Source organism: Theropithecus gelada, chromosome 10, assembly GCF_003255815.1.
Source record: "Theropithecus gelada isolate Dixy chromosome 10, Tgel_1.0, whole genome shotgun sequence".
NCBI classification, from domain to species: domain Eukaryota; kingdom Metazoa; phylum Chordata; class Mammalia; order Primates; family Cercopithecidae; genus Theropithecus; species Theropithecus gelada.
This window is the reverse complement of record NC_037678.1, coordinates 43,934,847-43,962,156: the sequence shown is the minus strand read 5'-3', so window position 1 is coordinate 43,962,156 and position 27,310 is coordinate 43,934,847. Positions and strand designations below refer to the sequence as shown.

At 41.0% G+C, this 27,310-nt stretch overlaps 1 protein-coding gene across 5 annotated transcripts; it reads left to right on the top strand.

The window, feature by feature from the left end:
* Positions 1 to 27,310, top strand: STX16 (syntaxin 16). 5 transcript variants are annotated; one of them, XM_025398853.1, is made up of 10 exons: positions 36 to 194; positions 831 to 896; positions 8,438 to 8,449; positions 16,416 to 16,523; positions 16,917 to 17,057; positions 18,236 to 18,398; positions 19,458 to 19,549; positions 20,099 to 20,242; positions 22,130 to 22,210; positions 25,038 to 27,310. In XM_025398853.1, exons 4-10 carry the CDS (start codon positions 16,431 to 16,433, stop codon positions 25,140 to 25,142), a joined length of 819 nt encoding a protein of 272 aa, XP_025254638.1. In that variant the 5' UTR covers positions 36 to 194; positions 831 to 896; positions 8,438 to 8,449; positions 16,416 to 16,430; the 3' UTR covers positions 25,143 to 27,310. The 5 variants fall into 5 exon arrangements, with proteins under 5 accessions (XP_025254635.1, XP_025254633.1, XP_025254636.1 ...); XM_025398850.1 differs by having other exon boundaries at positions 1 to 845; XM_025398848.1 differs by having other exon boundaries at positions 1 to 896.

Here is a 27,310-nt window from a genome sequence, read left to right as displayed (position 1 = left end):
CGGGACCACAGCACGGAAACGGCCCGGGGCTGAGCTGCAGTCAGATCCGGGGATGGAGGGAGCCGGAGAAGAGGAGTGAGAAGGCCGGGGAGGCAGGCCCTGCTGTCCTCCTGCAGGCCAGCAGCCTGCTGGCAGTGGAGGACCAGGCCACCCAGGAAAGGAAGGGGTCAGGAGGTCGGGCAGGGCCTCAGCAGGCTCAGACAAGGCCCCAGAAGGGAGCTGCAGGCGCCCTGTAGTCCAGGCCCCAGGCCTGGCTCCGGTTGTCCAAAGAGGGCCTAGGCCAGGCCTCTGGTGGGGAAACTGAGTCACAGCCAGACCTCAGGGCACGGCCTAGACGCTTACGAGCCAAGTTAGGGGTAGAGAGCAAAGACCTTTGGGGGTCTCAGGGAGTAGGGGGCTTCAGGGCCTCCCAGTCCAGAGCTGGATTGGCGAGTTAGACGCTTGTAGATCCAAGGTTGGATTGGGGTGGGGTCTCTGGAACGTTGGATCGCTACGCAAGGATTGGGGGGATTCAAGTGCTTAGAGATCGAAGTCGGTCCTGGGTAGGGGGAGTCAGACAATTGGAAAGCCTAGGTAGTTATTTGGGGAGGGGTCTCTACGCTTTGGCGAAGGGCACAGCTGCGTCTTTTTGGCTTGAGGCCTGAAGCCTTGTCGAGAAGCTTCTGTGAAAGGGTGGGCCGGCCGGGTCAAGAGAAAGAAAGTGAATAAATCAGGACTATAAGTGGGCGGGGGGCCCCTGAGAGGGGGGTCACAAAGGGTGAGACATGGCCACCAGGCGTTTAACCGACGCTTTCTTGTTGTTGCGGAATAATTCCATCCAAAACCGGCAGCTGTTAGCCGAGCAAGTGAGTAGTCACACCACCTCCAGCCCTCTGCATTCACGTAGCATTGCTGCGGTGAGTCTCCCGGCGGCCTCTCCGACACACGGACCGTGTGCACTGCGGCTCTGCCTGTTTGTCTGTCTCTGTCTGTCTCTCTGTTTAAAAAAAGAAGATAAGAATAATAAGACTAAGAATAATAAGATCTCTTGGCTAGAGTCAGGGGGCATCTGTAACCCTGGATGGGGAAAAAGCGGTGCTGCGAGGCCGCAGCTCCACCTCTGCCTTGTCTTCTCCTCACTTCCGCAGCACCCCCCCCGCCCCCCCGCGCATCCCCCGCCTTGGCGTCACTGCGCTACAGGCCGCCTGTAATTTACATATGTTTTAACGCTAACATTGGGAAGCATTGGGCCTTTCTGAAGCCTTTTTGTTTCGTTTTGTTTGAAGCTCCCCTCCCCCCAATAGTGAGCCTCAGTTCGGTCCTAATGGCTGGGTCGCGGGACCATGGACCCAAATCCTTGCAAATGAACGACTCCCTCTCCTAAAGAGGAAGCAGTTGTGTTGTTGTTTTGTTTTGTTTTGTTTTGTTTTTCTGCCCGTTTTAACGGTCCCGCAGCCCTTGTGTGGCCTTGTTCCCTATGAATAATTGTTTCACTGTTCTTCCTGGGGGCTTGGGTTTCTAAGACTCGAGGTGCTAGCCTCTTCACTTTCCATTTCCCAGACGGGAAATTACGCTTTCCTCTCCATTCGAACTTTTTAAAAAAGCCTGAGGAGGTATATGTGAAAATTAACCCTCTAAAATAGCATTTTTTTTTTTTTTTTAATTAGCCAGAACCTTTAGTTAGCCTAGCAGTAGTGTTTTTTAAGGGTGGTCCTGGAAAAATTACTGTTTCTGGTTTGTTTTTAATGGGGGCTACTTTTCCCTTTCTGAGCCTCAGTTTACTGCTCTGTTAAATAAGGGGCGAGTCTGGATGATCTATACCAGACAGTGATCGTTAGCTCGGTAATGTCTTCAATTGAAAAGTGAAGTTATGAAACTGGCTGTAGTTCAGGCTACCTGCTGTAGGGAGGCTAGGTTGGAATAGAAGCAGCGTTGGAACAGGCGGGGAATAGCCATCCCAGGACCACATTCTTGGGGATTATACTTGATAGGCAATTTTGGAAACCCCGCATTTATTTCACCTCCTAGGGACTGTATTGCCAGTTCATTTTTTTCTTTGTGACTTTATCTAAATGTTTCAGAAAAATTTTGCCATATGTCATGATTATCATGTCTACAAAGACAGTTTCTCCTTTTTGTAAGTCACAAGTGGAGAATGTCTTTGGCCATATAACTGATAGAAAAGTGATTTTAAGCCATATGAGCGGTTTCAGGAATAAAAGCATGTAAACTCAGGTCAAAAAGCCTAGAAACAGGGACAGAGTGTGTGTGAGATTTCAATTAAGAAGTTGAAGGGTTTTACATTTATAAACTGAAAGGAATGACATTATATTGAAATAAATGTAAAGATGTCTGGTAGCATAGAAACGGGCTAATTCTAGCGCTAATTTTGAAGAAAAAAATAAGCCAAGAAATTGAGTAGCAATTGGATGAATACAATTCCTTAATGGTACTTCAGTAATGTTAAATAAGAACTACATGTTCCTTAAATGACTTGATTTTTGTGCTGCCTCAAAAACAACTGAAACTGATATTAAGATTTCTAAGGTATCAGTTTTAATTGATTGAAAAACATATTGTTTATTTTTCAATTTTTAATCATTAAGGTTCAAAATACCCTGAACCTTTGGGTAACATGAGGGTTTTTTTTTGGGTTTTTTTTTCCCCCATTTAGTCAGACGGTTTAAAAACCTAGTATCTGAGACAGGAAGCTTTTTAAAAGTCCTTCTCTGAATCAAACCACTTTAGAAAATTATTTTCTAAGTTAGGCAATTTAAAAAAAATATTTAAGCTAAGCAAAATAACTAAAAATGGATAGCTAAAGTATACAGTTTGGAAAAATAGATACGTCAGGGTATATACAGATATATTTACCTAACTCACAGTTTTTTGAAAATGATTTCTAAACCCAACTAAAAATATATTTCTAAGTCAGAACATTAAAAAATGTTTTCTAAATGTCATGCCATTGAAAATGTTAATATTTGTATTAGTCTGACCATTTAAAATCTTTCTCAGATCATTGAAAGCAGCCATATCATTTAAAATATCCTTATAGTCAATTCATACTGTTTAAAAAATAGGTTTTGCAGTCTAACAAACATAGTTTTCCTGAATTAAAATTTTAAAAGAAAACACAGATTTATATATTTTAGTTGTGTTTAAAAAAATGGCATGTCATAAATTTCTGAAGTATTTAGGGTTGAAGTGTTACGTCTTCACTTTGCTTACAGGTGATCTTACAAAATCTATTTCTGCACACAATACGGCGAAATGCTAACAAGACCACATAGAGGTTATGATTTTTTTCAACTTATCTGGAAGTTGGAAAAGCTTTATAAACATTTTTGAAGCAAAAGCCACGTCTAACACAATTTGTAAAAACTGTATTGAGTAACTCTTAGCAATGCTTTTCACTGCATATCTAGCTCATAAAAAATTTAAAGCCTTGTTTCTGATTTGTAAATTTCAAAGCCATGTAGCAAACCAAACAATACCATATCTGTCAAATTTTGAATATGGACTAGGTATTAGGTGACATTAAAGAATTAATTAAATTAATTATAATACACTACATTTGCTAATTTTACTAGAGATGCCTACTAAAATGTTTAGTGGTGAAATGTCAAGGTGTCTTACCTAAATCCTTAAACCCCTCCAAAAACAGAGGAAGCAAATAAGGCAAATTGTTACTCATTGTTGAGTCTAGTGATGAGTATGTGGGGGACATTTTAAGTAATTTTGTAGGCTTTTCTACATGTTTGAAAATTTTTAAATAGAAACTTAAAATAAGTATATTCGTTATAGTAAAGTAGAACAGTTAAAAAGAGACAATTTGTAAATATATATCTAACACTCAGGCAATTTGAAAGGAAGAAACTAAACCTGAGTTTAACTTAATTTAAAAAATAATAACCTGGAATTTTAAGTTTCTAATTAGAAGAAAAAGCTGTAGACTTTGATCTTGATGCATTTGATACCAACCAAAAATACACCTAAAATAACAGACTTTAAAAAAAAATTATAACCCTGAATTTTGACATCTTTATTTCAGGAAAAGGCTGCAGAAATTAATTGCAGAGTAGTATGTCTCTTACACCTCAAAGCAAAGCACACCTGTAGCCATGTCATGGCTTTAGCCATGTCATTCAAAAGATTTAAACATGCATTTTTTGCATCCTAGTTTGAGGGAAAAAACTAGAATTTGGTTGTTGTAGTGGGGTTATTGTGTGTACCTGTGCGTGCATACAGGGTTTTGCAGCATTCAGGCAAATACGTCAAATAGGAATTTAAGGAGGATAGGCAGTGACCAGATAAACACAAAGCCTTAAGGGCCAGAAGGGACCTAAAGGTCATTTGGCCTAGTGTACCCGTTTGTGATAACCCCTTATGCCTGTCTTGTTTGGCCATGTTCTGTGACTATGATGGAAAATGCCAGCAGCTCCACGATTTTTACCACTAAAAAGTCTTTGCCTGTTAATCCCAACTGTTTGTGTCCTGGGGTCCTGCTTTTAGTTCTGTTCCTTCGGGTCTTCCTTCTGTCTGGTAACCGTGCAAGCCTTGTTACCCAGAGTTCTTTCCAGGCTTAGCAGTCCCGGCTTAGAGTGGTTACGTTTCTTTCCTATAAGTGATGTTTAGTTTTTCTGTATCCTTTTTAAAGTTCAGCACCCAGAACTGAACAAAATTCTACGTTTTTTGTGTTCTTAGTTGTATTAATGTTAGTAAAACTGATTGTTAAAAACAGACGGGTTTGACTTTATACACTCCTAACAAAATGCAGTTGTATTTCCCATGCATTTTGCTCTGGCCTCAGTTTTGAGTGCCCCATCACGTTCATGCCTCAGGGCAGCATGAAATAAAGGAAAGAGCACTGAGAATTGAATCTGAGAATTGAGGCCTAAATCCTGTTCTGCTGCAGGCTCAGAGTGTGTCCTTAGGCAAGCTTTTAATCTTTTTGGGTATCTTTTGCCTCATTTGTAAACTGAGGGGTTTGAGTTAGGTGATTTCCAGCCCTATGGATTCAACAGTATTTTCTCAAGTTCTGTTTTAATACATTGTTTCTCCTGACTTTAGCTTTAATTTGAAAAGGAGGAATTCATAGTCAACAGCTTTGTGGCTGTCAGTCCAAGGTTACTGACAGAAATCCTTAGAAGTAGCCTACCAGTACCATGCAAAAGTAACTTTCACATTATTATGCCAGCCAAGTGCAAGTTTTAAGGTAGCAACTCATTCAAGCAGCTTGGCCTTAGGAAACTGAAATGGATTTATGAAGCTAAACAATCATTCAAAAAAAATTGTAAAGTCATAAAGAAATGAATGAAAGGTAGATATTGAGATGCTCTTCTGATCTGATGAAATTCTGTATGGATTTGTGTGGTTTCCTTCGATCCCTGGGAATGGATCTAATATAGGGGTTGGAGCTACTTTCTTAGTGTTTACTGCCTAATCTATACTCTGCTTTAAAATAATGCATAATCTATAATTGGAAGCTAGAGTTAATTGGTCTTCCATTAGTTTGAAACTTAAGCACATTATTTTTAATAAAATGTGTGCTTTAGGAAAAAAAAGAAATTAAGGATTAACTATGGTTATAAGAAACCTAAGGTTCTTATTCAGGCTTGACTACAATATTAGCTAAGATTTATAGAGAGTTTACTTTGTGCCTGACTCTGGGCTAAGCCCTTTCCATGTGTAAGCTTGGCTGTCTTCACAGTGCTCTATCAAATAAGTACTATTGTTTTTCTCAGATACAGATAAGGAAACAGATTTTAGAGGAGGTAGGAAACTGGCCCAGCATCACCCACCTGATGGTTTGGGGGCTGTGACTGGAACTCTGGCAAACCTGGCTTGAGAGCCCCGTGCTCACCTCCTGGGCCACTCTGGTGTTGGCTGCATTTTCAGAACTTGTGTTGCAGATCCTGGAAAATGGAAGGGCCTATTGTTTAAAAACAATTTTTTTTTCTTGCAAGAGGCTAGCATCTTTCTTTATCTCACTTTTACAAACCTTACACAGTCAATTTTAACTTGCAGATTGAAGGTTCTAAGTTTTAGTACAAGCTGAGTCTGTTGGAAAATTAGTTCTCTGTCTTTAGGATCCAAGTATGAAATCATTATATATTTCTCTTTAGATCTACTTGCTTTTCTGCTTTTAAAGATTCCATGGGAGCAGTGAGGCTTACTTTGAGAATAAGGGTACTTTGTTGGATAAAAGTGAAGCAAACTTTTATTTTGGCAGTAAAGGAAATAAAGTAAATATCACTATAGTATAGACCTGTGTTTCCAACTCATTTTGCTCAACTTTTCCAGACTTCCTGAGTAAACACAGATGGGTTTCCACTGATTTTTCAGTTTTATGTAGAAAGTTCTTTAGACTATAAATTCCACATGCTACTTGGAGTTTTCAGTATTTGCTTGATTGCATGCCATTGGCAGGTCAAAAACCTAGATTTAGACATAAAGATTTAGAAGGTGATGATGTGTAGTAATGTGTTTTCATTTGGCTTTATTTTGGTCTTTCCTGATGGTAATTCTAAATGTTTTAATTCAGGTCTTGACTAAATTTCCTGGTAATTTGGTGGCAAGCAGAGCTTCGAAAGCCTTCTATTTTTAAGTAGCAGAATGGTGGGGAGGGTCTTTGAAAAGGTGACCTTAATTTAATATTCCTGATGTGGTGGTAGCTGCCTTTACAAGTAATTCCCTGAATTGTTAATAAAATTAGAGAGGCTGGAGGGTGGGGTGGAAAGAGACCTGAACACCTGGGTCTGTCCCCGGTCTTACCATTAACAAGGTCTGTGGCTTCGAGCAATGCATTTATACATTTTGAAGCTTAGTTTTCTTATTTGTAAGAAAAGAGTTATTTCTAGCCCTAGAATCCCATGATTCAGATTTCACCTCTTATCAATTAATAATTGTAGCAATCAGAAGATCAGGGTGTGTGTGCTCGGTTAATAATCCAAGAGCATAGGCACATGTGCAGCCGAGATTTTAACCGAGGTTTGCAGTAGTACATCGTTCACAGATTAAATGCCAGGGAGCTGCTGCAGAATAGTAAGAAGACTGAGATACTCAAGTTAGGGGTTTTGTCTTGCATCATGTTTTATTAATAAAAGATTTTAATGTTCTCTTAATGTTAAGCTTTTAAAAAATAAAAACATTTTTTCTTTGTGAAGTAAAAGGTAATTAAATCAGATTTCCATTTGATACTATCTTTATTAATATCGTCTAGTACTACTATTATGGCAGGGTGTGTATAGAGTTCTCTTTTGCTCTCATAGAAAATTGTAGAAGGAATGAAGAGGATTTGCAGCTTTCCATAATGTCATCTAATTGAATTTTTACATGGAGTAAAGTTTGATTACATTTTTATTGCTATCATTGTTTAATAATATTTTGGCCCTGATACAGCAGCTTCATTTGCACTATTTTTAAATAAGGAAGTTGTTCTTTTATTTTCTAAATTTACTGCTAAACATAAAAAAACACAATTGATTATTGAATTTCACCACAAATTATTTCAGTGATCAATACTGTACAAAAAAAAGAGCTAGTTGTTTAGATTATCTGTCATTAGTAAATGTCTGTCCAGAAGATAGAGTTCCATGTTGATCTAAAAAAGAACCGTTAGTTTTCAATTGAAACTTAACCCTCTGGTGTCATGCTTCTCCCTTCCCACTCCCCTTAAAAGAAAAAATGTATTCTTACCTTTTGTTTTGTCTCGTTTGCTTGCTTTTATAAGAGCTTTATGAATAACTGTACGCTTTCTAGCTAATAATAACACATACCAAGAGATGGTAAGAGTTTTTCTTTTATTTTGCCACCTGTGTCTCTCTCCGGGAAAGAGTGGTTTCTCAGCTCTCTTACTACCAGGGATGAAGCCGTGTCTGCGGGATGTAATTTGCAGAGACCTTGCATGTGTGGTCACTCACATGTTATCTGAATACGGCTACAGACAGTTTCTGTGGGTCGTTCATTTTTTAATTTTGTTGCATTTGCAGGTCTGATTTACATGTTAAAATATACATTTATTTAACATGATAAAATTACATTTTAGCTCTGCTCTCATTTTATTTTCCTAAGGGAAATTAGAATGTGGTATTGTATGTGATATTTGGTGTTTATGAAACAGATTAACAGCATATTTTAGTGAAACCAAAGCAAGTGTGTTTTATCTGTTTCCAGTGTATTTTAATATTTACAATCATGTTTTGCTTGTTTCCTAGCTCATTTTCAAAACAACCGCAGTAAATAAAAATAAAAGCATATATTGATGTAGCTTATTTTAAAAAAAGAAGAATCAAAAGGAGATTTTAAAATACCTTGCTTAGTGGATCTTTATGTTTAGTTAGCTTAAAATCTCAGTGTTTTCTCAACTGACCATGCCTTGTCTGTCTGTCCCATGCTGCTTTCTTTTTGCTTTCCCTAACTGGATGGGACTGATGGGAACAACATGTCTCTTCAGGAGCTGGACGAGGTATCGTGTTTTGAATATTTTTATATGTTGGGTAATTTGAGATTATAAAATACCTGCTTTTCCTGAAGTCTTTGCTCATATATAAAATGCTAACAGCTTATAAATATTTAGCATTTGTTTTGATTATTTTCTAATTTTTTTAACAGTTTAATATGTAGAATTTAATATATTTTCACACCATGTGAACTGATGATTTGAAAAAGGCTTTGGGAAGATTGTTTACTACTCTTGGGAAAGTGTCTCAACTTTGGAAGCAGTAAAAAGGTTGAACACTTTCTTCAAGGAAGCCAGAACGTTTCGGGAATTAATGTCTGTAGCTTCCTGATTTCTGAGAGGTGAGTGGTGCACTTGCTCAGGTAGACAGTATAGAAGACCAGCGTGTCTGTGAAGGCCCTAAGAGAGAAGGACTGTAGCCACGGCAACTGTGGGAGGGTCTTCCTTGTCACTCCTGTCTGGAATGAGTTGACACCCAGTGGATGCACCTGAAGCTGTTGTCACCTGGGCCCAGTTCTGCATCTCCTAGCTGGGGGTGCCTTTGGCCTTTTTATTAGCTAGTAGCATCTTGCCCAGAAGGTGGAGAGAGTATATATTCAAAGCACTTTATTTTAGTAGCCCTAGTAAAAGGGTTGAGAAAAAATGAGATGAAAACTGTTGTTAATGTTTGTGTCTATTGTCTGTTTTCAGCATTGAAGGGGTAAGAATATTTTTCCGGAGTATAGAGTGATGGAGAAATGAGGGTTGTTCTTGTTTGTTTTCATTTAGAAGTATGAACAGTAAAGTAGGATTAGGATCACTGTCCTTAAAACCAGTAGGGTCCTAACTATTAGATTCAGATCTACCTATATATTCTAAAAACCTTAACTAGTTGATAATGACAACAGACTGAGCACAGCCTAAATAGCTGTCGTTGGGAGCTGGTTAAATACATCGTGTAGCATCTCTGACCCTCTGTACCAGGCAAATAGTGAGGCCCATCCATGAGAGCTGCAGTGGAATGAGCCCCAGACACATGGCAGAGTGGAAAGACCCAGATGCAGAGTAGCATGGATCATGTGATTCCTGCTCCTTTCTGTTTTGTTTTGTGTTGTTTCTTCAGGAAAAAATAACTCATATTTATGCTTGTGTGTGCTTAAAAAATTCCTGAAAAGATATACAAGAAACTGTTAACAGTGGATACACCCCAAGAAACATCTGAGATAGAAGAAAAACTTCCTTTCTATTACAAACTCTTTTCTTAGGGTGCATATATATTTTTAAACCATGTGCATGTATACTTTGCCACTAAAAACAATTAGTTTAAAAAAAAAAAAACCCACTTAACTGGTAGCTGACTGAGCCAGGTGTCGTGGTCATGCCTGCGTGGGGGTTTCCTTTCCCATTCAGGAACCTCACCGCCAGCTCCCCGCTTGGGCACTGGGCACTGGAGAGGGCCCAGCTCACACACATGAAGGTAGGGATCTCTGGAGCACAGTGGACGTGGGTGGCTTTGCTGATCAATCTTTAAAAATGTTAAGGCTTGGGGGCTTGGAGAGCAGGCATTCTGAGTTAAAATAGGTGTTGCTATTGGCTGAACAGTTTGAAGCTATGGAGCTTCTGACCTCAAAAGGAAGTGTATAGGGTGTGGGGGAGGGTAACAAATTATAGAACCACTTAGGTTGAAGAACCATTTGAATAATGTTCCAAGGAGGGGCACATAAATGGTCATAATTACTTCGGGGTCTGCTGTCTGAACCGATTTCCAGTCTTTCCTACTTCCTTTTTCAGGCAGCAAGTTCCAGAAACTGGCTACTCACTGCATGAACTTGGCAGGCCCTTTTGCTTTTCTTATGCTTCACCTCTAAGGGCTTAAAAGGGAGTCTTCATGCTCCGTGATCAGAGGCCCTGCGTAGAGAGCACTGTCTCCTCCATGCGCACCCCAGTGCTATTAGAAATGCAGGTTGCTGCCTCATCGTGGGTGCCCACAGCCACCTCATTTCCTTGTGCGTTTCACTTGCCCCTTTTGCTCTTTTGTCCAGCACCATTATCTTTTTCATGAAGTGTGGCTTCCACAATTGTCTGTGACGTACATTTTATTTACCTCATTTATTCCACTCGTTTCTTGTCGGCTCACTCAGCTGGCTGTGATTGTGCGTTCAGGACTCTGAAGTGCCAGGTACTGGCCTAGGAGCTGGGGGTGTGGTTGGGGACAGTGTCCAGAGGCTTCTTTGAAGCTGAAGCAAGGCCTCACATTGGCGTCTCTGGAAATAGTAAACGCCCAGCTCCGGAGTGGATTAGATAGTAGCCACCCCTTTATAGGTGAGGCCTGAACAAATGTCCCTGAGTGCATATCACCCGCATCTCCCAGGGTGAAGGCATCGACGGCCCCACTTCAGGGGCTTCCTGCGGTCTCTCCATGTTTGATTGTCATTCTCCTCCTCTAGCCTGAGTCCCCTGGAGATGTCACTTTTCCTTCTCAGAAAACACTAAGTAAGGTGTTCCTGAGGAGGAAGCCGAGCCCACCATTGGTTCTCTTACCCAGGGAAGTGTCTGGCCCTCTCCTTTGTTCTCTATCTTTAATCTACTTCCCGTCTTATGACAAAGAAATCTCCCAAGTTTGGGAGTTTTTAAATTCAAGGTAAGAATTATTTTAAAAGTCACAAGATACAAATATCGAGCCCCCAAACCACACTGCCTGGAGGATGGCTGATTAGTGCACATCTGAGAGTGCCTGGGCCGGGCCCCAGTGTCCATGTTGGTGAAATAGGGAGCGGCGCCCCTCTGAAGGATTGCTGTTGGGACTGGCGTGGGCCAGGTCAGTAGCAGTGCTCAGTACAGTGCTCACAGAAGGCAGAGAGGAACGGATTGCTCCCTTCCTTGTTCTCCCCCTCAGAGTATGTATGTTAGTTGAGAAAAAAGGAAAATCAGTGCAACTGACAACAGTATCAGGATGATGTGATTCTCAAGTGTTTTTATCTCTATATTTTTTGTATCATTTTGTTTATTTTTGTTTATTTTTTTGAGACAGAGTCTCACTCTGTCACCCAGGCTAGAGTGCAGTGGTGCAATCTCGGCTCACTGCAACCTCTGCCTCCCCGTTTCAAGCGATTCTCCTGCCTGAGCCTCCTGAGTAGCTGGGACTACAGGTGCGTGCCACCATGCCTGGCTATTTTTGGTTTTTTGGGGTTTTTTTTTTTTTTTGTATTTTTTAGTAGAGACGGAGTTTTGCCATGTTGCCCAGGCTGGTCTCGAACTCCTGAGCTCAAGTCATCCACCCGCCTTCGCCTCCCAAGTGCTAGGATTACAGGTGTGAGCCACTGCACCATCCTATACCATTTTAAAAGTGTTTATTTTGACCATTTATTAATTTCATAATCAGAAAAGGTAAGCATTATTTTAAAATTATCGCAGGTTTAGAAAAATGTAGTGCTGACATCACTTTTTTCTTTTATCTACATGCTTATTCCCTTCTCCAACAACTCGGATTTCTTAAGCCTAATTGTCTATTAGCAAAGTGGTCTGACTTCATCATACAGGCTCCCAGAGTTTCATGTGGAAGCATGAGTTGCCAGTCTGTTGATTTTCAGTGTCCCTTCTGGACTTGTTAAGTGTTCATTGCCATAGACAGTCCAGAATTATCAGTATTGTTCTCATTACCAATGCGTTATGGCTAAGCTTAGTTGATTTTTTTAGATGGGGAAGAGGTGTATCTGACTTTTCCAATCTCCACAGAGGCTTTGCTATTTCTGTAATCTTAGGCTACACTAAATCAGCCTTCAGGGAAAGGCGGGGTTTTAAGAGTAGGAGGGCTGTAGATCTGGAACAGCAAGATTTATAAGAGAGAGTGTGTATGTTCCTTCCATAGGTGGACAACTTGTCCATACTGGCTGGTACTCTTTAAAGGGACAAATGTCAACATCTAAAGTGGATCAAAGGCAAAAGATACCTTTGGTGAGACTAGCAGGAAAGCCATTGGGTGTGCTGTTTTGAACATCTGTTGGATTTTTTCTGCATTTCTCTCAGGAAGGATGGCTCTAGGTTAGGGTAGCAGACCCCAGTAGTTCTTGGAGAGAGGAACTACATATCAAAGAGACAAGAGTTCTTAATTCTCTTAAGTACAATTTTTATTTAAAAAATATGGAAAGATTTTTTTACTTCAGAAGCACAAATTAATTAATTAATTTTTTGAGATGGAGTCTCTGTTACCCAGGCTGGAGTGCATTGCCGCGATCTCGGCTCACTGCAACCTCTGCCTTCCGGGTTCAAGTGATTCTCCTGCCTCAGCTTCCTGAGTAGCTGGGATTACAGGTGCATGCCACCACGCCTGGCTAATTTTTGCATTTTCGATAGAGACGGGGTTTCACCTTGCTGGCCAGGCTGGTCTCGAACTCCCGACCTCAGGTGATCTGCCTGCCTCTGCCTCCCAAAGTGCTGGCGTGAGCCACCACACCTGGCCGCACAAATTTATTTTTAAAAAAGCTTTAGTAACCAACATCATATATTTAGAGGGGCCACCATGTTGAAATTCAGCAGGGGTAAGTGAAGAGAATTAGAAATCTGGCCATTTTTTAAGATCTGTATGAAATAGGATGACAACTTGAAAATTGATATATGTGCTAGATCTTCAACAAATAAGAAGACATGTTTTTAAGTGGGAAGTGAGGTTTCTGAAATTAAAAGGGTGTTTATTTTGCACATAAAAAATTTTTATGTCCATATTTGTTCCCATTTCAAATAGTTGATGTTTATCTTCAACAATTGTTTTCCCTTCCCAAAACATACTGTCTTGTTTTTTAATAGTACATACTGTGATACACATTACAAATCCATACTGATAAAAGAAATGACACACTTCTTCTCAGTAGGGCGGTATTTCTTTATCATAATGAACTATAGCTATAGACTGTGTCATAAAAGAGACAAATTATTCGCTATTTAAAGTTTTCACTCCCAAAGAATCAGTTGTTCTGTCTTACTGGCAAAACCCTGATAGAGTGTATGGGAAAGCTATACCAGCTGAGCGGGCTGGCATCCGTGCCCTTCGTGTAGGGATCTCTTAATTATCAAGCTACCTTAGGACCCTTAACAAAGAGTGTGTTCTCCCCACTTTTGATTTACATCTAATTTGGGGGGAACACATGCATAAAATCAAGTACTACTTCAAAGAGTTGTATTCACTTCAACTGACTTTTCATAATGTGGTTTATAATTTGTTGTTTTGGATAAAATGATGCTAATCCCAATGCAAGTAAATTTAGATAGATACTATCTCTCTGTCTTCTTTAGTGTAATACGTATTTGTAAACAGTAAAAACAGTACAAAGTAAGATCATGAGTTTAAAAATTATAAAATCACTGTAAATAATTACTGTATTGAAATGTGTAATAATAAAATATAGTGGATTCGATAATAAACTGGTGTGGTAGAAATTCTAGGACTCATGAAGAGGTACTTTAGCAATTTTAGATTTTACTTTGTATAAACAGCTGGAGTTCAAGTTCTGTTCCAGTCCAGCAGTACCTATAGACAGCACCTGATGTATGGCTGGCAGGTGCTGGGAGCTGGGCCTGTGGTTTGTCCCCCTGCTTTTTAGTCAGTGTGTCTCCCACAGAGTTGTGTACCTCTTGGTGACTTTGGAGCAGGAGTTGTTGAGGAATAAACAAGTCTTCCTTTGATTGCTTGACACTGGCCGCCTCTGTGCCTGCGCTGTAGAGGGTGAGGTCTGCATCTCTCTGTCCACGGATGGTCAGGAAGAGAGGGTGATCTTTACTGACACTTAACGTCACTCACTGGGGGCCTATCCTATAGTCCCTGGTGTAGTAGGTGGGAAATGAATCAAACTGCTATATTTTCTTGTTTTAATCTGATGGCTTGTCTTGATTCATTTTCTTAGCAAATTGCAGTTATAGTTCATGGGCCTGTGGAGTGATTGGCACCTTTGAGGGTGGAAGGGGTTTTTGGAGTCAGCCGACCCAGGTTTCAGTCTGTCACATAATAGCCCTGTGACCTTGGGCAAGCGACTTTTCTGAGTTTCAATTTCCATATTTATAGGTTAGAATCATAGTTTCTAGCTCACCTAGTTTTTGTGAGGATTAAAATAATGTCAAGAACGTAAAATTCCTACTGGTGAACGCTTAAAACCAAACAGAACGTGGTGGTGGTAGAGAATTACCACTTCACGGCCTGGGAGCCCAAAACAGTGCGGGTTTGGATGACACACCATTTGTTTAAGAAATGACACTGGCCCTGCAGCATCCCTGCCGTGCTGGAGCACCGGTGGGCTTAATCACGGCTCCTGGATGCACTGGGATTAGTGAATGGGGCCTGGTCCGTCCAGCATGGTCATTGCCCAGGATGCGCTCCCTGAGTGGACACATACATGCCCCAGAGCACACAGAAAGCCTGAAGCAGATGGTGGCAGAACCACCCCGGGGTGTGCAGGGAGGTTGATGGTGAAGATACCAATTTGCTTTTAAGAATTTTACTGTGAACTCTTTAGGATTTAGGGCCTATTACTTGAAGTGTTCTTTTAATCTTAAGTTTTTCTTTATATGACATTTTTCTCCCTTCATCTGTGGATTTTAAAATTTTGTCTTGTTCCTTTATTATTAGAAAAGGAAATAAGTATTTAATGAATGAAAAAATAAATTTAGATAAATGCAAGGAAGAGGGAAGAAAAGCAGTATGAATTTTTCACCCAACTCTACAGTGTGATTTAGAAAATTTCCAAAGTATTATCTATAAAGGACTTTTATAGATTATTTTCCATTATACTTTGATCATCATTTGGATCTTTTGAAATTGGCATTTAAAAATTCTGAGCTCTGGAGGGCACCTCAAGAGCTTTTCAACCGATTCACTGCCTGCAGGCAAGAAAACAGCTTAACCATGCCAAACCCATGATTTCCCTCCCCGTTTTTTTTTTGTTTTGTTTTGTTTTTAAAGACAGTTTTGCTCTTGTTGCCCAGGCTGGAGTGCGATGGTACAATGGTACAATCATGGCTCACTGCAACCTTCCCCTCCTGGGTTCAAGCGATTCTCCTGCTCGGCCTCCTGAGTAGCTGGGATTACAGGTGTAAGCCACTATGCCCAGTTAATTTTTGTATTTTTAGTAGAGAATGGTTTTCACCATTTTGGCCAGGCTACTCTTAAACTGCTGACCTCAGGTGATCGCCTTGGCCTCCCAAAGTGCTGGGATTACAGGCGTGAGCCACCACACCCACCCGATTTCCCTCCCATTCTTAAAAGCTTTCTACAGCAGTGTCTTATATAGTTAAAATAAACAAGAACCATCGATATCATTTCAAAATAAGGGGAAATGTTGCCTGTGGACATTTAACTGAAGAAAAGAAATGACAGTGTAAGATTGCATTGAGATCTTAAGGACTGCTTTTGCCAAATGGTAGATAATTTGCTAGCAGTTTTAGGCAGTTGTTTCACACATCTTAACACGTGGTTAATGACTGTGTGACTGAGATAACTGGATCAGCCCTCTTTCCAAAATAAGCTAAGCGTATATAAGTAAACCTTGCTACTATTGAGCATTTTGTAGTTGTTTCATTTACCACCTAGTTTTGTTTTTTTTTCCACTTGTAACTGATCACACGAATCATTGCTGTTCTTGCGGTTCTATCACAGTACTAGTACTAAGAGGTATTTATTTTAAGGATCTATTGTTGACTTTTTCATTACATTTCTATAGCCAGATCAAGTCAAATTCACGTTCTCAAGTATATCCAAGGAAATTAAGAGCTGGTGCATGAAAAGATAGTTGAACAATCCAAATCCTAGCAGTTATCAAAAGCAAGTTTATAATACAGGCAAGTGCATTCACTCCTTTCTATATATTTTCAAGGAGCGACATTTAAGAGAGAGTAAACATTCACTCCTTTCTGTATCTTTTCAGGGAGCAACATTTAAGAGAGTAAGAGTATTTGTATCTAAATTAGATTGGAATAATTTTTTCCCTGTCCCTTTACTTTCCTGTAGCTTGCTGATGACCGTATGGCACTTGTGTCAGGCATCAGCTTAGATCCAGAAGCAGCAATTGGTGTGACAAAACGGTCACCTCCTAAATGGGTGGATGGAGTGGATGAAGTAAGTTGCATGTTAGTTTCATACCATCTTGTTTTTTTAAGTAATTATGACAATGTATTTTAAGATATCTGTCATATAAACGAATTTGGCCGCACTTGAATGTATATTTCTAGAAATACTTCAGGTTAAGTTGTCTTTGTGTGTGTTAATGATTTTAGCTTTAGTTTTGACACTGGTAGTAACTACCTGAATTATAGGAATAAACTGAAAACCATGCAACAAGGAAGAATGCTATGTGATTTTCTGGTAATTTGAATTAAAGCTGCTCACACATCAGCAAGCCAACAAGTTTGCTGAAGACCAAATTCTGTATGCTGAGTGTAGCTGATTGTCTCGGAGGCAGACCAATAGCTTGCCTGGCATCAGTGGAGTTCTGTGACTTCATTTGCTTAGATTCAGTATGATGTTGGCCGGATTAAGCAGAAGATGAAAGAATTGGCCAGCCTTCATGACAAGCATTTAAACAGACCCACCCTGGATGACAGCAGTGAAGAGGAACATGCCATTGAGATAACTACCCAAGAGATCACTCAGGTGAGGAGCGCAAGTGAGTCCTGGGGAAACCAGTGAGCCTTCTCATGGCAATCTCAGAAACTAGAGTGTTACTCAAAGTCAGTCTCCTGGAGTTCATTTCCCAACCCGAAGTTCTCAAAGGGACCTCAGTAGGCCCAGAAGTCCTCCAACTGTCAGCGTAGGTACCTGTGAGGCCTTGGAGGTGTGGGGACTGTTTTTCAATTGTTGGCAGATACTACTGTGGACTGATAAAGTAATAAAGTAAATATGAAATTTCAAACATTATCGAGTTCAATCTTTTGATTTTAAAATGTATAGCTAATATCGTATACTAGTGGTAAGAAATTTTAATGCTAAAATATAGTCCTCATAATTGAAAAAACAACTTAGTAGCCTAGAAAAAATTTTTATAAAATACTAAATTTGATTAATTTTAAAATAATAGGACTAGTGTTTAAACTTCAGTGTTTACATTTTTTACTTAAGTCTCCTGGGTGCTAATTATCAGAGGAATATGGTGCTTTGAGAAAAGCCCTGGGGTTTTGGAATGTTTGAAACCTGACTCTTATCAGTTTAACAGTTACATGATTCTCATTTAATCCCTCTGACTCTAGTGTTCTCATCTGTAAAATGGGACTAATAATAATAGTACCATCCTCATAGGATGCTTGTTAGGGATTAAATGAGAGGAATGCAATAATAATATGATATATGATAATACAGGTTGAACATTCCTAATCTGAAAATCTGAAATCCAAAATGCTCCAAAATTTGAAACTTTTTTTTGAGTGCCAATATGACACTCAAAGGAAATGTTCATTGGAGCATTTTGGATTTCGAATTTTCAGATTGGGGTATTCAACTAGTAGGTATTCTGCAAATATTCGAAAATCTCCCAAAATTTGAAATCCTAAACATTGTCGATCCCAAGCATTTCGGATGAGGGATACTCAGCCTGTCTAACGTGATACGTGAGCAGCTGGGCACACAGCAGGCCTTACACGGCAGGAGCTGAAGTCTAGTGAAATCTTTCTGTGTGTATAAATTAAGCCACAGATTCCTTTTATCTGTTCACCTTTCTCTAAACCAGCCTGAGTGAACAGAGCCTCTCACTTCTCTCTCTGGCTTGTGATGATGGCAGTGTTAGCAGAGGGGCTTCTCTCCCAGGCTTGCCCTGAGCCTCGGGCTTGTTCTCTTAGCTCTTCCACAGGTGCCAGCGTGCCGTGCAGGCCCTGCCGAGCCGGGCCCGGGCCTGCTCCGAGCAGGAGGGGCGGCTGCTTGGGAACGTGGTGGCCTCGCTGGCGCAGGCCCTGCAGGAACTCTCCACCAGCTTCCGGCACGCACAGTCGGGCTACCTCAAACGTGAGTGCTGCCCGGGCCTAGTGAAGGGATTTTGAGTAAGAAAAGCACTTTATGTTTTCTTTTTTGCGACTAATTTTTCATTTAGTCCAATACCTTTCATTGTTACCTTTTGAACACGGTCACACCTTATGCAATAAAGGGAAGCCTCCTCCTCATGTGAAACCCTGGCTTGGAATGAAGGCACAGCATGGGGTACCAACCAAGGCTGGGGGAGGGCACCAAGATAGTTCAGCATCTCAGCAAACAAAATTTGTTTTGTGTCAAGCTGCAAGAATTTGAAAATCAAGCACATTTTAAAAACCTGTTGTTTTCTAGATGTTGGGGTTTGGGAGAGCTGCTCTTCAATAGGTAAAAAGCAGTTGTTATTACTGAAAGCCACGTATTTGCATAACAACCAAAGTGTTGGAGAGCGCCTGAGAAACCCTCCCCAGGGTTCTTGAAACACTTCCTCTGCTGGCACCATGGGTTTCACCCAACAGACCTTTCCTTCCCAAATAGTGCAAAGCCAGATTTCAGCTCTCTTCTTATTCTCATCACCCTGTAAACTGGGTTTTTTAAAAATTGCCATTGTAATCAATAAAGTCCCCACATACTCCAAAAAAAACTTCAGTTCACCCTCCCTCTGACAACTGGCACATTTGTATTTTAATTTTATTACTTCCAAAATTTGATTAGGGCCATATGGAATTCTTATTAGAGATGCTTCTAGAGAGAAATACTGATTTTTTTTTTAATGTTTTGTAACAGCAGTTAGATTAAATATTTCTGTTTCACTTAGAAATTCTCAGATGGTTGTGTCATTTTTGTCTTGGCATCAAGTGAATTGTGCACATTTACACTGTGACTTTGTCTTGAATAATCCCAAATGCCTGCATATTGTTGTATGTTTGTAATTCTTTACTCTCCCTCCACCCCCATTGGAGTTAGGCTTCTTTAAAGCGGCTAAGAATATCTCAATTTTGACTGTTGGAGTTTACTCTAGAATTCCCCCTTTTAATGGTAGAACAATACCCAGGATGGTCTACATATTCAAGTAAGGTGAATTCCTATCTGTGATAGGCATGAAGAATCGAGAGGAAAGATCCCAGCATTTTTTCGACACATCAGTACCACTAGTGGATGATGGAGACGATCATACTCTTTACCATCGGGTATGTGAGTGGCTGCAAAGCTGATTACTGTGTCTGTGCACCCCATTCTGCTGCTCTCTCCTCCTAGACCTCGAACTTCTGCACAGTGTCAATGGATTGGTACAGTTGACTTGTATATTCATCAAGTTGTTTTTGCAGCAGGTGGAAGAACAGCCATACTGTTTGTTCCTTTCCAAAGGCCACAGAGAGACCTTGTAATCTGCTTTCCAGAGCCTTTGGGAAAGTGGTCAACACCCTGCCTTCTTAGGAAGGGCCCAGAGAAGTAGAGGGCTATCCCAGGGGTTTTGTTTATCTGCCCTTGCAGAGTTGCAGACGTGGGCTTCTGTCTTCCCTGCTATGGCCTCAGAGCTTTAGATCCTGCTGGCTTAGGGAGTTTGAATCTTTCCTGTTAGGGAAAAATAAGTGCTTGCTTATTATTTATGTGCTTTGTAGAAATATTTTCAGAATTCATTTTCTTTAAATTATTGTCTTTATATCTAAACAAGTACACCATAGCTTTCCTGAGAGGGGAAAACAATCTATCCAACAAATTGTGCACTATTTTGCTAGGGTTTTACAGATGACCAGTTAGTTCTGGTGGAGCAGAACACACTGATGGTGGAAGAGCGGGAACGAGAGATTCGCCAGATTGTACAATCCATTTCTGACCTGAATGAAATATTCAGGGACTTAGGAGCGATGATTGTAGAACAGGTATGTGAGCTGGCCTTCCTCGTGAATAGGTTTTCCTGCCATACTATCTGTGCCTTCTTTTTCCTGTACTCCTTTCAGGGAAAAAAATTGGAGCCAATTCCCCCAACGTGTGTGTGCACCTGTCATTTTATATGTGTGTGTGTGTGTGTGTGTGTATGTTTATGAATATATACATAGCATCCCTAATCAGAAAATATGAAGTTCAGAATGCTCCAGAATTCGAAACTTTTTGAGTGTTGATATGATGCCACAAGTGGAAAATTCCTACACAAGACCTCATGTGACAGGTTGCAGTCAAAACTTTGTTTTATGCACAAAACTAGTAAAAATATCGTAGCCGAGTGCGGTGGCTCACACCTGTAATCCCAGCACTTTGGGAGGCTGAGGCAGGTGGATCACCTGAGGTCAGCAGTTCGAGACCAGCCCGGTCAACATGGTGAAACCCTGTCTCTGCTAAAAATACAAAAAAATTAGCTGGGCATGGTGGCAGGTGCCTGTAATCCCAGCTACTCAGGAGGCTGAGGCAGGACAATTGCTTGAACCTGGGAGGTAGAGGTTGCAGTGAGCCGAGATTGCACCATTGCACTCCAGCCTGGGCAATAAGAGTGAAACTGTCTCAAAATATATATATATATAATATAAAATTACTTTCAAGCCATGTATATAAGGTATATGAAATATTAATGAATTTTGTGTTTAGACTTCGGTCCCATCCAGAATATCTCATTATGTGTATGCAAATATTCCAAAATCTAAAAAAAATCCCCAATCCAAAATACTTCTGGTCTCAAGCGTTTCAGATAAGGGACACTCAGCCTGAAGATGTGTGTATTTACAAAATTATATACATAGGCTACTGTCATTCCCTGTAAGAATATTAATCTTTTTTTGATAAGAAATAAATAGAAGTTCTAATATTCTCTTCCCATGCCTCGAGGGTACTCATGTGAGCACCCTACTGTAGAGACCGTGTTGACTCTGACCAAGCTCAGCAATGATTCTGATAATATAGAAGATTTCCCTTCTAATTTTGGCAGGTTATTGTGTAATGGCGATTGGAACCACTAGCTTTCAAGTAGAATTAAATTGTTGTTCACTGTTAAAATCTGATTAGGGCATTTTATTATCTTGCCAGCAGGGATTTGGGTCCTGATCCCCCTGAAACCAACTGCAGAATGGAGTGTTCAGGCTCTGGAAGATCCAGTTACATTAATTACTCCAGCGGTTCCCAGTGAACTGCTCTCTCTTCTTATCCAACATGTTTCCAATAAAAGCTCTGTTCTTCCTCATAGCCCAGTGTCTACTTCTTCCAATTTGTATTAAGAGATTAAACAATTAAACATCTTCCCCTTGAGTCCAAATTTTTAATTTTAGGTGGTAGACTGGAGTTTACCATTTTCTGCTCTGACCCATAGAGATGTGTATCCACGTTTACAGACATGATAGTCAATTTGCAGGTCTACTCATAACAGGGTCGAGCTTACCTGGTGGTCTCTGCTTACTTGAATCCAAGTATGTAGACAGCAAAGGGGCACAGAGCTTCTGTGCTGGTCAGAGCCTCTGTCCACTGAACCATATATTGTTTAAGGCCCCAGTAAGTCTGAATATGGCATATTCTATGGTAACTGAAACTAATAAGGAAACCTCAATCTGTCAGTACTTCTTTCTCGTGAGCTAGACGTGATGGCAGTAACCAGCACTCTGCCATCAAGCTCCTGACACCAATTGAGGGTGAACTCCAGAGCCCTCCTTGTGTACCTGCAGCATACAGGGAAAGAAAATATCATCTTATGGATGCTGATGTCTGTAATTTGCATATCTCATTTTTGATGTTCAATTTTCACAGTTGCCATTGTTGATTGTCTGTAACTGTTATTTATTACCTAGGGTACCGTCCTTGATAGAATTGACTATAACGTTGAACAGTCCTGTATCAAAACCGAAGATGGCTTGAAACAGCTTCACAAGGTAATAACATGTCTTTCAAAAGTTGGGAATTTTAGGAACTATTTTCAAATAATCAAGAATTGGTAAGAAGGTTCTCTTCCACCATAACGATCTTCAGCATTCTTGTCTGTGTTGTCCACTCTCAATACAGTAGTGTAAAAAGGGATTCGTCATTTCATTTAAAGCCAGTTGTGGGGTCTGTTGCCGTTTTATTGTAGTTAATGATTCCAGGTGTATCTCACACTTAAATCCAAAATTGCCAAGAACCCCTTTTTGTGACAGTAAATTCTAAAGGAATTGGAGTTCTTCCTTTTAGAAAATATTTCATTCTTTTTTGATGCTTCTCGTTTTAGGAAATCAGTTGGGCATTTGCTAAAATATGTGTTGAAAATCTGTGTGCTTGTTGCCACTGACTTGGGCCTCTCTTGTTGTGACACATTTCTGATGAATTGCTCGTGGAGAATCATTCTGGAGAAGATAAAAATCTAATATTCTCTTTTAATTATCACAGCATATCTGTATATTACCTTGAGAAAAGAGAAGTTTGTTGAAGTGAGAGTAGAGTAGTAATTCTTTTATTCTGTGCTAATAAGGCAGCTGTTCCAGGGATGTTTTTGTGTTTTTTTTTTTTTTTTTTTTTTTTTTTGAGAAGGAGTCTCGCTCTGTCGCCCAGGCTGGAGTGCAATGGTGCGATCTTGGCTCACTGCAAGCTCCGCCTCCCGGGTTCACGCCATTCTCCTGCCTCAGCCTCCTGAGTAGCTGGGACTACAGGCGCCCGCCACCACGCCCGGCTAGTTTTTTGTATTTTTAGTAGAGATGGGGTTTCACCATGTTAGCCAAGATGGTCTCGATCTCCTGACCTTATGATCCGCCCACCTCAGCCTCCCAAAGTGCTGGGATTACTGGCATGAGCCACCGTGCCTGGCCTCAGGGATGTTTTTTATGATATTCTTTCTTTTAAAAAAATAGATGGAAAGCATCTTAGGAATTTTATCACTTATGAGAAACATGCATAAACTGCTGGAGACTCCCATATATAATTGGTTACATATTTTCTTTAAAAGGAATATAACAGTACTTCACAAATTAAGTCATATCCATTTCCTTGTATCTTTGGGACTCAGTAGAGTTTCTAGCCATATAATGAGTGTTTTGCCATTTCACTATTGGACTACGCTACCATTTTTCTAAAATCAGTCGCTTCCTATACCAGAGATCACCCCATCTAACAGCAGTATTGGGTTTACAAAAAGTCAGCCCTTGCACCAGTCTAACCAGAAGCCCTGAGCTGTCTTATCAGGGGGCTTGTTGCCACGTGTGGGTGGATATGAGACTTCAGCCTATGGTGGGGAAGAGAAGTCTGACCTCGTCTATGCAGGGGTTTTTTAAGCATTTAGATTAATTTGGTTGCCAAGCCCTGTCTATTAAAAGTGAAAACTAACTTTAGTTTCTCACTCTGTAATACCCAGGTTCTGATGTGCTGCTGAATTATGCATTGGTTTTGAAGTTTCTTAAATAAAAACTAGTGAAATATGTTTTGTAATATAACACAGATAAAAGGAAAAGCTTTCTCTGCGGGAGTGAGCAAATCTAGTGGGAACTAAAAATTTTGTTTTAGATTCTACTTTATAAATCATTTTGAGAGGTTTTACAGTATATTATTTAGTACTGGCTTCCCTGGTGTTCTGGGTTACTTATTAGAAAAGTCAGCGTGCTCCATCTTCCCTCCAGCCACAAGGCTGTAGGCAGCACGCGCGACTGGCCGCGTGCTTGGCAGTCGGCTAGTCTAAGGGTGATTGAGCGTCGGGAGCTGCTCCCCATGACCGGACTCTCCGGTGCTCTTCCCTGCCTGATGTTTCCTCCTGGTGAATGAGGGGCTCCTCCAGGTGGCCGGGCAGGCTCAGGGAACAAGCCTACCGTAGGGGTTGGAGCAGGAGAGATTGCCATTCTCGCCAGGGCTGCCTTCCCACTGTCTCCTCCTCCCTCCTGTGCCATAGCAAGGTCTGGAAGAGGCAGCGCATGCTCTCTCTGGACGTGCCTCCCGGCGCCCTCTGAACTCTGCTGTCCTCTGGCTCTCCTTTCTCAGTGCTGTGTGTCTTTCGCCAGCCAGGCAGGGCCCTTTGGCATTTCTCCACCGGGCATGGTGGAGTTCCCGCGCTCCTGCCGAGCTTCCAGGATGCGGTGTTCGGGTGAAGAGATGTGCAGGGTGAGGCCTGGTGCCCAGATGGAGCTTGGAGAGCTCCTTTGCTATATTGTTAGCAGCACTGGGAGGATGCGCCTCAGAGGGATCTTTATGCGTATGACATCCATGGGGCACACGTGTGTTTTTATTTCAAACGATGAGTTCTTGTTTCCAAATTTAGGGGAGGTTGAAATGGGGCCTCTTTGGGCATCTGTTGCCTACCTGCCAGGTACGGTCCTCCAGCCCGTTGTTTCCTTCCGTGGTGAAGGAGCTGTGCCTTCGCTTCAAGAACACGGAGCAGGAACAGGCGGCCCTTGCTGCAGGGGCGCTTGCCACGGCCTGTAGGAGGAGAAGCAGGGAGAAGCACGCCCAGCTGTACACGGAAGCATGAGCTTTCACTTCCCTGTCAGCCTTTGTCTTAGTAGTAGGTTTCCGACAAGTCCATTTCCACGTCCAGGGTAAATAAGCAGCTCCGGGATCATGGGGCTCTTCCACTCCTGGTGATTGAATTCCCTGGGATTGATGGAGGGATTACAATCATGTAGCCTATAGCAGAGACCTCAGTCACTGTGCAGAGAGATCTGGAAGCCTCATTCTGGAAACAAGTGGGACCTGATCTGGGATTTTGGGGAAAATGACGGCCTTTTTTCCCTCCTCTTTTTGTAGGCAGAACAGTATCAAAAGAAGAATCGGAAGATGCTTGTGATTTTAATATTATTTGTCATCATCATTGTGCTCATTGTTGTCCTCGTTGGCGTGAAGTCTCGATAAGTGGCATTGGGTTTTCGTGTGTGCCGCACGTGTGGATCTCCCGGGTGTGAGGGGCTTGGCCTGCGCCCCGCCAGCTGCCCACAGAGGTGCAGCCTCGAGGAATCCGAGGGCGTCCGGGCAGCGAACCTTAACCATCCACGGACTCCTCCTCCCCTAGTCCTGCTCAAGCGGTCCGGGGAATGGGTTTTTGTTTTTCCTTCATTGTTGAGAATTTAAGAACCTTTGGTACTGCTGCACAATAGAGATTGAGTTCTGTGATCAGTTATAATATATATATTTTTTTTAGAAAGAGAAAATGAGCTGAGAGTTTACAGGCACTGCAGAAGCTGTTCAGTATTATATGTGTATATGCTATTTTTTTAGCAGCCATGTCTGAGCAGAATGTTAAAATAATTTTTGGAAAAATTTTCTTTAAACCATCTGGTTTTTAAGAAATTTGTTACCAAAAATTGATGAGTAGAGGCAAAGATGCCTCTTCATCTTTCTCTATATATTTTCCAGTTGAAAACAAACTAAGAAGTCCTTTAAGAATTTATAATCCGTTCCCCATTAACTTAATTTAGCTTTTCCATCACTGTTAATGATCAGAGTAACAAAGTGTGAAAAATAAGAAACCATCATTGATGTTAATTAACACATTTAGATAGGCCAGTTGAAACAGCTTCATAAGTTTAAATTAATTGTAAATGGAATATTCCTCATTTAAAATGTTTGCACTGCATTTTCTACTGTAAACCAAAAGAGGTTACTAAGCAAAACCACCTACATTTAAGTTAGTGATTTAAATGAATCTCACATTAAAAGAAAGCTTGACAGTGTTATGAAAGCCACCAGACTCAGCCAGTGTGTCCCCGTGGGTATCCCCAGCCATCCTTGCTCAATCCATGAGTTATATACTAACTACATAATGCCCTGTGCAAACCAGACTCTGTTTAATGAACTGTGAATTTACACAGAGGCCATTTTAAATGGGTCACCCCATTTAGGATTAGTGGATCTCAGATTATTAACCAAACATCACTCCATTTCAAAGTAAAATATTCCACCAGCGATTTGATTTATTGGCTGTTCCATTGCCTGCCGCTGAGCAATGCCCAGGAAGCAGGCACATTGCCAAGGACTGGGCGCATCTTGACTAGGAAGCTCCTCGTTTGTGTGAGCATGGGTTAGATCGCCAAAGTAGGACTTTGTCGTTTACCTACCTATTATCAATATGGTGCTTGAATATATTCGTATAACTGTAGAACAGTGTGGATAGTGATGGTAACTTTGAAGTTGTTCATGTTTTATTGGCCTTGTTTTAATTGACACCAGTAGAGTCTTAATGGTCTTTGTGTAAATTTTAATGGCTTTTCCATTGTTTTTGCTTCTCTTAAAAAGTTTAGGAAGAATATGACCTCATTAAATGTGTTTTATTTGGACCAGTCACATAGAGTATCTCTCTAGAATTGACTTTGAAGTTGTTTACAGAAATTTAAACTCAATTCCAGAGACTGAAGTTGTCCAAACAGCTCATGGGCTTAACGTCCAAACCCCTGCCCAGCCCTCCCTTTCCAAGTTGGTGCCACCTCCAGGTAGCCACTGGTTTTCTTATTACTGATGTGGCTGTGGAATGGTAAGGACCTAGAGGGACCCTGGCATTTCAGGAAGCAGACCTGGTATTCCATGACAAGCATTGTTTAGGAAGGAGGGCTGGAGAATAAGAAGCCAGCACCTCATCAGCGGTTGAGAGTCACTGCAGGTGTCCTTTCATCCCGGCTGATTTTAACCCATGGTTGAGACGTTCCAAATTAGATCTGCTGCCCTTAGGAGTGGGGCTGTCCAAATTAGGGAACCTGCCTCAAAAACAGTCCACAGTGGCAATACCGGATTCCTGTTCAAGCTTTTTAAAGTGCTGAGTCTTATAAACCCCTGAAGGAAAATGACCCTTTAAGAGAGGATCATCATTTATTTATATTTATTTTCACCAAATAGGGTGATGAGGGTTGGTTTTTGTCCCCTCAACCCATTTGGGTAAAATAATGGATCTGATTAGAAATTGTTTTAAGGAGGGGCTGGGCGCGGTGGCTCACTCCTGTAATCCCAGCCTTTGGGAGGCCAAGGCAGGCGGATCATGAGGTCAAGAGTTCAAGACCAGCCTAGCCAACATGGTGAAACCCCATCTCTAC

What these genes read in the sequence shown, in the direction of transcription:
- STX16 (XM_025398848.1), top strand. Translation starts at nt 765, where the DNA reads ATGGCCACCAGGCGTTTAACCGACGCTTTCTTGTTGTTGCGGAATAAT. An exon ending in GGGTGGATGGAGTGGATGAA is followed by an intron (nt 16,524 to 16,916) that starts GTAAGTTGCATG and finishes TCATTTGCTTAG; the next exon opens with ATTCAGTATGATGTTGGCCG. An exon ending in ACAGTCGGGCTACCTCAAAC is followed by an intron (nt 18,399 to 19,457) that starts GTGAGTGCTGCC and finishes TATCTGTGATAG; the next exon opens with GCATGAAGAATCGAGAGGAA.